The sequence below is a fragment of the Thamnophis sirtalis genome, unplaced genomic scaffold (genome assembly GCF_051295495.1).
Source record: "Thamnophis sirtalis isolate CommonGarterSnake01/CBP01778 unplaced genomic scaffold, rThaSir2_p1.2 scaffold_6, whole genome shotgun sequence".
Classification (NCBI taxonomy): domain Eukaryota; kingdom Metazoa; phylum Chordata; class Lepidosauria; order Squamata; family Natricidae; genus Thamnophis; species Thamnophis sirtalis.
Window position 1 is genome coordinate 19,553,370 of NW_028261386.1, and position 12,300 is coordinate 19,565,669.

Consider the following 12,300-nt stretch of genomic DNA (forward strand, 5'->3'; position numbering starts at 1 on the left):
CTGTGACTTTATTTGATGCACAGGGACCCCTGACAACTCCCCCATTCCTTCTTCCTTCGCTCTGCCATATCCTTGGATGGCTCAATTGCTCGCTGGCAGGCGCACAGGTTCTGCAGGTGAGTGAGTCTCCCCTTTCTTTGCCCCCAGCTCCCCAGCTAAGCAGAAGCCGGCTCAACATTCCAGATATTCCCCAGATAAAGTCCCCTCTTTGGGCTCAATTAAGCTGCTCCAAATTGCAGCAGTAGGGGCATATCTCAGAGTCCCTTGTGGGTCAAATGCAGTTCCCAAGAAATAAGCTGGGATCCCACTTGTAAGGAACATATACATGCCTTTAGTGATTTAATCCCAGTTCCCCCCGTTCAATATTTCCCTGCTGGTGGGTTTTTTTTTTTCCTCTTTAAGTTTGTCAGACCTGAGCTGTACCGTAAATCCATTTTCTTGGCTATCATAGGATTTTTCAAAAAGCTGCCAAACTGAAGCAGCTTTCTTTATAAGGAGTTATTTATTAGTGGACTTCTTTGATTGCTTGCAAAGAGTAATGCAATGGATTCTTCTGAGTGGCAGCTGATTAACAGCCGAGGTCTAAAGGTTTGCCCTTTTCAGAATACAGGGTATGTTCTTTATATATTCAACCGATGTATTCTGTGAAAGTGTATTCTTCTAATTCACTGCATATGTACAAAATGGAGGAATTGGCTGACTTGGGAGAATGCCAAAGTTTACAGATTAAGTAATATTCTAGATGGGAGACTTCAAGCAAGGACTGAGCAGGCTCATGGGCCCTAGAATATTTATTGGTTATTTAAGAGAGAGAGAGAGAGAGGGAGGGAGGAAGGGAGAGAGAGAGAGAGAAAAAAATATGTATCAGTGTGTGTGTGTGTGTGTGAGAGAGAGAGAGAAATGTATCAGTGTGTGTGTGTGTGTGAGAGAGAGAGAGAGAGAGAGAGAAATGTATCAGTGTGTGTGTGTGTGTGTGTGTGTGTGTGTGTGTGTGTGAGAGAGAGAGAGAGAGAGAGAGAGAGAGAGAGAGAGAGAGAGAGAGAGAGAGAGAGAGAGAGAGAGATGAGCAGTAAATTTACCATATTTTTCGGAGTACCCCCCCCAAAAGAACGTGGAAATGTTGGTGCGTCTTATACACCCAATACAGCCATTTTTGGCCTCCAGAAGCCCTGCCCCCTCATCCCATTTTTGTGAAAAACAAGCCGTTTCTTGCAAAAACGGAGGCGTTTTTCCCTTCGTCCAGCCCCCAAAAGCACTCTGCAGGCTTCAGCAGGGCTGGGGGGAAGGGAAACATGCCCCCGTTTTTCAAAAAAACAGCCCATTTGCCAACTGTTTTTTGCAAAAACGGGCATTTTTGCCTTCCCCCAGCCCTGCTGAAGCCTGCAGAGTGCTCCTGGGGGCCAGGGAGGACAAATACTTTTTTCCCCCTTACTTACCTCTTCAAAATCTTGGTGCGTCTTATACACCAGTGTGTCTTAGAGTCCGAAAATCTATATTCCTAAAAGATGGTTATGGAAAACCAGCTTGGAGTATTAGCTTACTTGTAGGGAAACCCAGAGCTTTTAAAAAGCTGGTCGGGGTGGGGGGCTGGGGTGGAATAATCCAGTGCTATCATCTTTTAAGAGACAATCATCATCAACAACATTAGGACTATTTTATGAGAACTGAGTATGCTCAGAGAAGAAGCAATGGACTATTATTAGAAAAGGTGGACCATTTAACAAATGATTTTGTGTGATGTTTTGTTGCAAAACACACTTCTTCAACAGAATACTATATACTTTTTAGCAAGAGATTGTTTTCAGTAGAGAAATAGTAATACACTCTTGCAATGCACACATGGGGAATTGTTACAGGCCGCTACTAGAATTTGCCATTGTCCAAATTCAATCTCACAAGTATTAAATCAGTGAATTTCCCTTACACACCCACCAGAGGTGGATTGCTGCTGGTTCAGCCCAGTTTGGCCAACCAGTAGTGGAATTCAGGTCTGGGTCGCAGAACCGGCAGTGACCGAGGCCTGTCGGGCTCCTGAACCGGTTCCCTCACTGCCGCTTGGCTCCCACCATTTTGGATTTTAGTGACTGTGTATGCGCAGTTCACTGTAAATTGTTCCACGCATGTGCACGGAGCAATTTACATTGAACAGCACGCATCTGGCACATGGGTTGCGCACCAGCAGTAACACCAGCAGCAACCCACCCCTGACACCCACCCATTCTGTTGCGTGTGTGAGCCACCCAACTATATGAAAATGGGTGAGATGTTCCTGGCTGCTACCTTGAAATCCTCCTCCTTTTGCATGTGAGAAAGAACATTATGTCTCTCGTGGCAGGAGTATGATCCTCCTGTTATGCTGATTAATTCTGTGACAACGATTGTGTGGCACACATTTCAGCAGAAACTGAGAGCCTATCTCATTGCCAGCTCATGTTGCATATGGGTTTGAAGTTTGAATTTCACTGCTAGCAAAGTATCTTAACACCCAGTGAAACTCTTAAATGAGTGAGTCAACAAGTGAGTCAGAGGGCGATTATCTCCTTGCCTTTACTTTCTGAATCTGTCCCTATCTAAATTTGGTATGGGAGTACACATGATACTCTGAATGTAAACATGAAACTTTACAGCTCCTGTACAAATGCTGTATATGATTTATACAAGATTCATACAAGAACACCACAAGTGTCAAGGTACCAAGTAACACCCCTCAATGCAATCAAAACTCCAACGCTGGCATTTTCCTCCAAGCCTGAGTTTATTACAGAGGTCATATTGACACATCTGGGAGAAACTGAATCTGAAAACTCCCCCCTCCCCGGTTTTCCCCACCTAAAGTAAAGTCAAAGTTCCTTCCCCTGCATCCACATGGGTGTCACATGGTCCAATAGGGTCGCTGTCCCAATTGGAGTTGACACCCAGTCACGCCTCTCCAGGTTCAGGCTGAACGTCCTTGTCTCCCATGCAGTTGTGGGTTTTGAACCTCTTCTGTAGGTGTGGCCTGCTTTGTGGGAGTGGCTTGCTGGCCATGTGACCAGGTGGGAGAGGCTTGCTGGCCATGTGACCGGGTGGGCGTGGCCAACTTGTAAAATTTGGTGAAACTCACTTAACAGCGCTCTTGCTTAGCAACTAAAATGTTGGCTCAGGAACTCTGGCATTTCAAGCATGCAAGTCTTAAAGCTGTCAAGTTACAAGACCCTTACACCCCTAAACCTTTAGAAAAAAAAACCCAGGGGTGTTCAAACATGACAGCTTTAAGACTTGTGGACTTCAACTCCCATAATTCCTCCTCTCGCTCTTCATCTTGATGATGTGCAGACGGGTGGGGGGGGAGGGAGCTGGAACCGGTTCTAAATGGCACTGTAGATTTGTGGAACCTCTTCTATAGAAGAGGTTAGAACTGGCAGGAACCCACCCCTGCTCCCATGGGAAAATATATTGTTATGGCTATACACCCCTCACTGTTGCCACCCCTTCCCTTTCCCACCCCTTGCCCATCCACTGCTGTGACAGCCCTGAAGTGCCAAATAAAGATGGCTGCAGGGCTGACCACAAGCCTAACTCAGATTTTAACCAATAATGGTAGATTAACATTGTCTGAGCAGAATTACACTGTACAAGTAGTCTACAATTTACGATCATTTGTTTAATGACTTCTTGAAGTCACAACAGTGCTGGAAAAAGCGATTTATGACCAGTCCTCACACTTACGAATCACTGCAGTGTTCCTACAGTCACATGATCCAAATTTGAGCTCTTGGCAGCTGGCATGTATTTACCACCATTGCAGTGATGACCATTGGCAACCTTCCCACTGCAATACTGATACGCAAAATCAATGGGGGAAGTGGGATTCACTTAATGACCATGGCAAAAAACGTCAGAAAATCAGTCCTGACCAGTGGTGGGTTGCAGGTGGTTCGCCCCGGTACAAGCCTACCGGAGCCTGCCCAGAGCACCGGGTACCGTTCTGGTACGGTGCTCCAGAGGGCCCACCCACTTGCCCGCGCGCCTTACCTGTTCTTTAAAGCCTTCAGTGCTTCCGCGCATGCGCATGGTGCATACAAAGCCTGCATGCATCACGGTGGCTTCCGGAGGCGTCGCTGGAAGGTAAGATGCATACACGCGCTGTGCGTTTGTGCGTGCACTGCATACGTTTATGTGGAGGATGCCCGGTCCCATTGCAACCATACTGGTTGCAACAGGATCTGGAACCCACCACTAGTCCTGATCCCCTTTATCATTGCTTAATGATGGAAGTTCAAATCCCAGCTGTGGTTGTAATCTAGGACAGTGGTTTCCAACGTGGGGCAATTTGATTTTTAACGGAGGCAAGTAGTACCTTGTTTAAAGCATGTTAATGGCCTTTTACGCTTCCTCTGCCTGAGTAGAGCTCACTTTTTGAGTAAAGTAATTCTCACTTTTTGAGAATTATATGTCACGGGGGGGAGGGGGAGGGATCAGGATTTTAAAGATGCTTAGGTGGGGCATGGCCAAAAAAAGGTTGGGAACCACTGGTCTAAGATTACCTGTGTTAGCTCTTAGATGGGAAATTAGTAAGAAATATTGTTGGGCCAAAAGTGAAGCACTGTCATACTATTGCCTGGAAATTAAATTAATGTGTGTGTGTGCAGCTCAATTTGACATTAAAGAAATGTTTACATTTCTTTTGTGAACGACAGAATTACAGGGTTTGAAGCAGGGGTGAAATGCTACCAGTTCGGGCCGGTTTGCCCAAACCAGTAGTAAAAAAGCTACTGGTTCGCAGAACCGGTAATAAAAAATTATGAAAAAAGTTTTTTAAAAAGTTCCGACGATTGCATTTTGCACAACCCAAAATAGGGAATGGGGGCTCCATTTTTGCTCCCAGCAGGCTTCCCTTAAGCCTGCTAGATCAAAAATGGGGTTGGGGGGTGGTTTGGGTGGAGGTTCATGTTTGCTCCCAGCAGGTTTCCTGAAGCTTGCTAGGCCAAAAATGGGGGGGGGGGAATGGGGGCTGCTGAGAAAGAAAGGAAAGAAAGAAAGAAAGTGACAGAGAGACAGAGAGAAAGAGAGAAAGAAAGAAGGGTAAAAGAAAGAGAAAGAAAGAAAAAGAAAGAGAGGGAGGGAAAAAGGAGAGGAAGGAAGGACTGCAAACCTGGCACTAGATGCAGCTTCAGAGGATAATCCAGGGTGGGAAGGGACCTGGAGGTCATCTAGTCCAACCCTGCTCTAGCAGGACATTGTTAAAGTGAGTTTCTGTCCTTTGATCCCCCAGTTACATGACTACATAGTCACAAAACCCCACCAAGCCATGCCCCCCAAGCCACACCCACAGAAGCGGTAATAATTTTTTTTAGATTTCACTACTGGTTGGAAGGGATCTTGGAGGTCTTCTAGTCCAACCCCCTGCTCCAGCAGGAAGCCCTGTTTCAGACAAATGGTTGTCCATTGAGTCTTGATGAAACCTAAAATGCTTTGCTGTCACCTGTTCAAGATCCTTTAAATACTAAATATAGGTGGGAATATAAAATCATTGTTATTTATAGAGCACCATTATCCTAAAAGGTATACCATAATAAATGATCTGAGGAAAATACAATCACAGGTGGGAATAAATGTAAAAATAAAATAAAAGGGATAAAATTAAATAAAAATAAACCATTGAAGGTAGGAGTGGGAAGCATTTTGGGGTTAGAGAGAAAACCTTAGCAGAGGAAAAATAATGTAGTTGTACCGTATTTGGAGGTGTACCCAATCCATTTTTAAAAATTATGTAGAATTTAGAAAGCTGCAATACTTGGCAACCATAAATAAAACTCCTTCCTTTGCAATGCAGCTTATTCTTCATCTTATGCGCAAGCACAATCAAATTGCCAGGCACATAGCAAAAGTTCATGATATTGGTAAATACCTTTTTTTAAAAAACTTTCCTGTGCCCAAAGGAAGTTTTGAAACACATACAGTATCAGATGTTTTTAACAGAAGGTAAAAAGTAATAAACTTGTTTATTGGGTTTTCCCAAGAAGAGGCATACTGTTCCAATAACATGGAAAGCTAATTTACTTGATCTCTGTGCCTTTGATAAGCTATGATCAATGTGCTGTGACTTCTCTTTTCCCAGCCAGAGCTCCTCCCTCAAAAGATGACACCCTCTACTTCCTTATCTTGATGATTGTGAAACTATGTACTCCTTATGTTATGATGTAATGTGAGGGAACCTATATGAGATCTCTATTGCCCCAATATAGAATCATAAAAAGTTAGAAGTGGCCTAAGAGATTCAATTGCATGCAGGCCACATGATTCACTGATGACTATCCAGCCCAGAGATGGAGAACCTATGACGCACATGTCAAAGGTGATGCATCACAACATTTTGGGTAATGCACCAGCATTCACCAACCCCTGAGGACAACTATTTTCAAAAGCCTGCCACGATCTTGTGCAATTTTTAGAGACCGCATAGTGAGAATGTGGTGTGCCCTGACGTAGCCTCCAGTAGTTGCACGAGAGAGCCGTGTTCTCGTGTGACCTCTGGAGCTTCCAAAAATTGTGCAAGAATGGGTGTGTGTTTGTGTGACTTTTGTAGACTGCAGAGGCTGCAGAAGAGTCCTCGCAGATATAACAATGCCTGTGAATATACGTTGCTTTCTTTTCAGTGGCCTGATCTACTTATCAGACTTAGCAGTTAAATCATTTTTGTTTCACCAGGTTTCGAATCAGAGATGGGTTGCCAATTTTTCTACTACCAGTTCGGGTGCTCCTGCGACGTTTCTGCACATGCGCAGAAGTGTCCGGGCAGGTGGGTGGAGCCTCCTCCCACTGTTACTACTGGTTTGCCCGATCTGGACCAAACCGGGAGCAACTCACCTCTGTTTTGAATACTGTAAACCAAATATGGCATACAATGCTGTAACCCAGAGGTGTCACGTGACGTATTGGGACTTTCCCGCCTTTGCTAAAGCGGCGGGGGTGGGACTAGCATGTGACGCATCCGGCCTGCGGGTCACAAGTTTGACACCCTTCTCTAACCTAACCAACTGGCAGCCTGCAAACCATATAAGTATAATCTTTATTGCCATTGTACTTAAATACAATGAAATTGATTGTATATACAAGTTTTGAATATACAAGTTTCATGAACTCTAAAGCAACATTTTTCAAGCATGGCAATTCTAAGATGTGTATGCGCTTCATCTCCCAAAATACTGGCTGGGGAATTCTGGTTCACACAGTGTAAAGTTGCCAGATTTGAAAAACACCGATATAAGGCCCTTGTCGCTCCCCAGGAACGAACAGGGCGAAAATACTCAGAACTGTGTTTGTTTTTAAAACTGAGTGGCAATGGTCATTTTTTGAGGGATTAATAATATTATTGCAGATGCCATCTTGACTTTTTTCACACCACCAGACACTCCCCAACATAGCTATGACCTGTCTATGCTCACTTTGGGGTGCAGCTGGCGCATGCTGCACAAAACCTGAACTGTTGGAACTTTTCCAACAGTAAAAATATTCCCTATTTTTACTGTTGGAAAAGCCTAGCTAAAATATGAAGCCAGAGTCACCCTGAAGTGCTGCTTAGGGTGAATGCCAAATAAACTTATGAGTGCGTTGAAGGGCACTCCTTCTGAAATTCCACATTCTCACTGCTAAGCAACAAATTGCTGTTGTAATCATCATTTGGAAACTTATCATGCCTTTCTGTCTTGACAAGGATGCTCAAAGTAGCTAGCACCAAAAGAGCACTCAGACTAGTGCAATTAAACTAATTATACAAACACAAAGTAAATAAAGTCCATATTAAATGTGTTAAATTTTGTTTTGTTTTTCCTATTTTTATGCATGCACGTAGCTTGCTCATTGGGACTTTCTAGAATGAATGATAAAGCCCGCCCTATGTTAAGACATCAGCGAGAGGACAAGGGTAGATTATTTTTTCAGGTTAAAACAAATCTACGTGGATATGGTAGCATAAAAGGAAAAAAAAGTGGAGAGGTGAAAACAAGGCTGGGAAAGTGCAACCGCTCAATTTCAGAGAAGCCCGTTAACCATCACCCACGGATGTGAACAGGGACCTCCAAACTTGGCAACTTAAGATTTGTGGACTTCAATTTTTAGAATTCCTCAGCTAGCATGCTTGATTGGCAATGGCCTGTGCCAATCGTTCCTGGCATTTAGATAAAGGATAAAGAGGAACCGGCCCTTTTCTGCCTTTCCCTGCTTGGGAGGTGGAAGGGATGGGCATTGGGCAAGTCACCTGCTTGTACTTCACATTCCTATCCTGAAGTCTGATGCTTATCATGCCAGAAACTTCAACACTACGTTCCTAAAATGAATGCAGCATATTTGCTATTTCAGATAAGGGTCCCAAACAGGCAGCTGGTTTTGTCCGGTTTCCATTAAGCTAAAATGCTCATTTTATTTTGGCTCATGGTAGGGCCGTAGTCGATAGCTTAAATTGGGACTCCTATGCTTCGTCTTTTCACTTTGTCTAATGATCTCGGATCAGACTTTTTTGACCTTGACAACTTTGAGGAGGGTAGCCAATGGGGCAGCTGGACTCACTTAATGAGTCAAAAAGGTCATAAAACCAGGTCCAACTCACATAATGACTACATTGCTTGGCAACAGAAGATTTGGTCCCAATTATGATCATTAAGTCAAGGACTACCTGTATGTCCATCAGCTCTTTTGGTCATTGATTCCACTTTCAAACTGCTTTTGCCATTAGAATCAAATTCAATCGAATCGAAACGAAATGAATAGAATAGAATAGAATAGGAGAGAGAGGAATGGAGAGGAGAGGAGAGGGGAGGGGAGGGGAGGGGAGGAGAGGAGAAGATGGAGTGGAATGGAATGAAATAGAATGGAATGGAATGATATAGAATGGAACGGAACAGAATAGAATAGAATTACAGAGTTGGAAGGGACCTTGGAGGTCTTCTAGTCCAACCCTCTGCTTAGGCAGGACACCGTATACCAGTGATGGTTACCCTTTTCAGCACCGAGTGTCGAAACTGGAGCACACGTGTGCGGCGGCCAGCTGCTCTTCCAGGTTTTGTCGTGCATGCACACTGGCCTGCTGCTCTCTTCTGGGTTCCGGTGTGCACATGCAAAGAACAGCTGGCCGGCGTTCATGTGCACACCGGAACCCAGAAGAGAGCAGCTGGATGGTGCGCATGCAGGTGACGAAACCCGGAAGAACAGCTGGCCACCGTGTGTGTGCCCACAGAGAGGGCTCTGCCATGGGTTCACCATCACGGCCCAATACCCTTTCAGACAAATGGTTATCCAACCTCTTCTTAAAACTTCCAGATTTTTCTAGGGTTGAGAAGTGCCTTGATTTCCAAATTTCTTGATACCCAAATCTGGGGAGTCTTGCCCTGTATGGGGAATTTCACTAAAACACCTCTAAAGTCCCTTTCAAGCCTATGCTTGAACCTATGATAACAGCTTTGGATCTGTTTTAAAAGAAGAATGTGGTCTTCCAGCTTCCTCTTCAGTTTAGTCATCCTTGGGGTCAAAGATAAGGGATGATTCCTCCCCCCCAGCAACAACATATTGCTGTGGTCTGATTCTGAACAAGCAGGTGAGAGATAAAGATTGCCTAAAGATTGCTCAATTCTGCATGATGGCCATAAGGCAGTGATGGCTAACCTTTTTTGGCTCCCATGCCAAAAGCTCCCTAAAGGCTCCAGAGGGCGAAACGTAGACCTACGTAGGGCCGGTTTTTGCCCTCCGGAGCCTTCAGGGAAGCCTCCTGAAGGCCCCTGAAAGCTCCGGAGGGCAAAAACCAGCCCTAAGAGCAAACCAGAAGTTCAGGAATTGTGACTTCCGGTTTGTCTGTAGGGCCAGGTTTTGCTCTCTGGACCCTTCAGGGAAGCCTCCTGAAGGTCTCTGAAGGCTGTGGAGGGCAAAAAATGGCCCTACCGCCAAACCGGAAGTCCATTCCAGAACTTCCGGTTTGGCTGTAGGGCTGGTTTTTCACACTCTGGAGGCTTCAAGGAATGCGTACTGGCCAGCTGACAAGGCAACGCCTCAGGTGCTCTGACAAATGGCTCTGCATGACATAGATTCGCCATCACGACCATAAGGTTTTCTTGGCAACATGCACACAAGTGGAGCATATGCAAGTTTCTAAATGTTGCAGAATTACAATCAGGGGTGGACTTCATGTCGGGGAGGGGGGCATTTTCAACTTCCCCAGCCTCCGGAGGCTTTCCTCAAGCCTCTGGAAGGGTGAAAACTGCATGCCCCGGGCTCCAGAGACCTTCGGGAGGCCAGAAAACCATTTTCCACCCCTCCGTGAACCTCCAAGCAGGCTCGCACTTATCTCGCATCCACAATGGGCCACATGGAGACTCCTGGGAGAGGAGGGGAGGAGTGCACGGGGCAAGCCAGGGGTGGGATTTGGAAGTTCTCTGAACCGGCCATAACATTAGCGGTTCTCCCGAACCCGGTTGAACCTGTAGCAGCCCAACCCTGATAACCCCAGGCAACCTGGCTTATGGTAAGGTGGTCAGCTGGAGAGAAACATCTGAAGGGCTGCAACATGGCTTATTAGTTTTGTAGGGCCAGAATGGCTCGGCCATAAGTTTTCCAGGAAATCAAGCTGGGCTGCCTAATTAGTTGCTAAGCAGAGCTGCACCTGCAGCAAACAAAGCTTAAGCTTTGTTTGCCCTCTCTGATGTGCAGATGGGGGGGGAGGGTTGGATAATAAAGAAGCTGAGAGAACAGTTAGCCTTTTCCTAGCACAGACAACCGGAGCCTTCTCATAGTTGCAGATTGGGCTTGCTGCAGATCTCATCAGCCAAACAGTGCCAGCTGGCAGGGTCTAGAACAGAGGTGGGCTGCTGCTGGTTTAGCCCCGATCAGGTGAACTGGTAGCAGCGAGGGCAGGAGGCTCTGTCCACCCACCCAGAACGCTTCTGTGCATGTGCAGAAGTGTCGTGCGCACGCCCGAACAAGTAGTAAGAAAATCAGCAACCCTCCACTGGACTAAATGACAGGCCTTTTCTGCCCCCTGCTCTGCGGAATATCCTGCCATAGAAGATTAGAATGGCCCCAAATCTATTGGCTTTTCCCAAGACTTAAATGTATGTATGTATGTATGTATGTATGTATGTATGTATGTATGTATGTATGTATGTATGTATTTCTATGATCCGCCCAATCCCGGATATCTTGGCTGTGTACTTGAGCTTGGGATGTTGAATGTGTTAAGGACCCCAATTCTTGGTTTTAACTAGCTATCTGGCTGCATATACTGTATTTATTTTGGTTTTTAAAATTGTTTTTAATTGTTTTTTATAGTTTTGGTATTGTAAGCTGGCCAGAGTCATTGGTTGAGATGAGTGGCTATAGAAATTGAATAAATATTTACAGTAAAATTGCATTGATATAGAACCCTAATTTTCAAGCTTGGCAGCTTTAAGAGGTATGTATGGATTTCAATTCCTAGAATTCCCCAGCCAGGATATTCACTTATAACACCCCTGCAAACTCATAAACTGAACTTAAATTGGCAACTTCTCCGCTCCCTAGTCTGAGCTATTAATTGCTACCTCATGCCATGCGTAAGGACTCGAATTTCCTTCAAAGCTGCCCCTCAACTCTTGGGCTCTTCTGAATGGCTGCATTTGGTGGAGAAGAATGAAGAGGACTCAAGCCATTGTGGTCCTCTATTATTTACATCTGAGAACATTGATGATCCAAGAGCCCAACTCTTCTCACTGTGTTTAAGGATGCTTAGTTATCTAGATCAGCGTTTCTCAAACTCAGCAACTTTAGCACTTTGGACTTCAACTCCCAGAATTTTTCAGCCGGCATGTTGGTTGAGAAATTCTGGGAGCTGAAATCCATGTAGTTTAAGTTGCTGAGGTTGAGATACGCTGGCCTAGATCCTTGGTAGAAGTTACGACGGTCAAGCTCTTCACATAAATGATGTAAAGATGCATTTGACCTTAGTCATCCTCTGCTCATCCTTACCTGTAAAATGTCATGTTTATTTTGGGACTCCAGGCTATAAAGTTGAAAGAATGTTGGAGTAGGCAATTTTCTTGAATAGGAAGACTCACTTCAAATTTTGACAGCAGTTGCACTCTGCTTTACAAAAGCTGAGAGGGTGACTGAGAGGCTTGCTTGGTTACAAGAATAACATCCATTAAGGGGAAAACAGTCACTTGGGAAGTTGCAAACTCTCAGCCTGCAACACGTTTAACCTATTTATGGCATAACTCATGGGGATGGGTTCAGGTACGGAATTTCCCTAAACACTGATGTCTCATTTAATTGTAATTAAATAATCAGCTATATTTT

The 12,300-nt window shown here is 44.9% G+C and overlaps 1 protein-coding gene across 2 annotated transcripts in view; it reads left to right on the forward strand.

Moving 5' to 3' along the window:
* LOC106553736 (claudin-4) overlaps positions 1 to 12,300 on the forward strand; it is a 25,647-nt gene continuing 13,347 nt past the window's right edge. Inside the window, exon 1 of one of the 2 annotated variants that reach the window (XM_014072296.2) lies at positions 1 to 116. In XM_014072296.2, coding sequence (XP_013927771.1) covers positions 77 to 116 — 40 coding nt within the window. In that variant the 5' untranslated portion in view covers positions 1 to 76. The remainder of the gene's footprint in view (positions 117 to 12,300) is intronic. The other variant, XM_014072297.2, reaches the window with a different exon arrangement.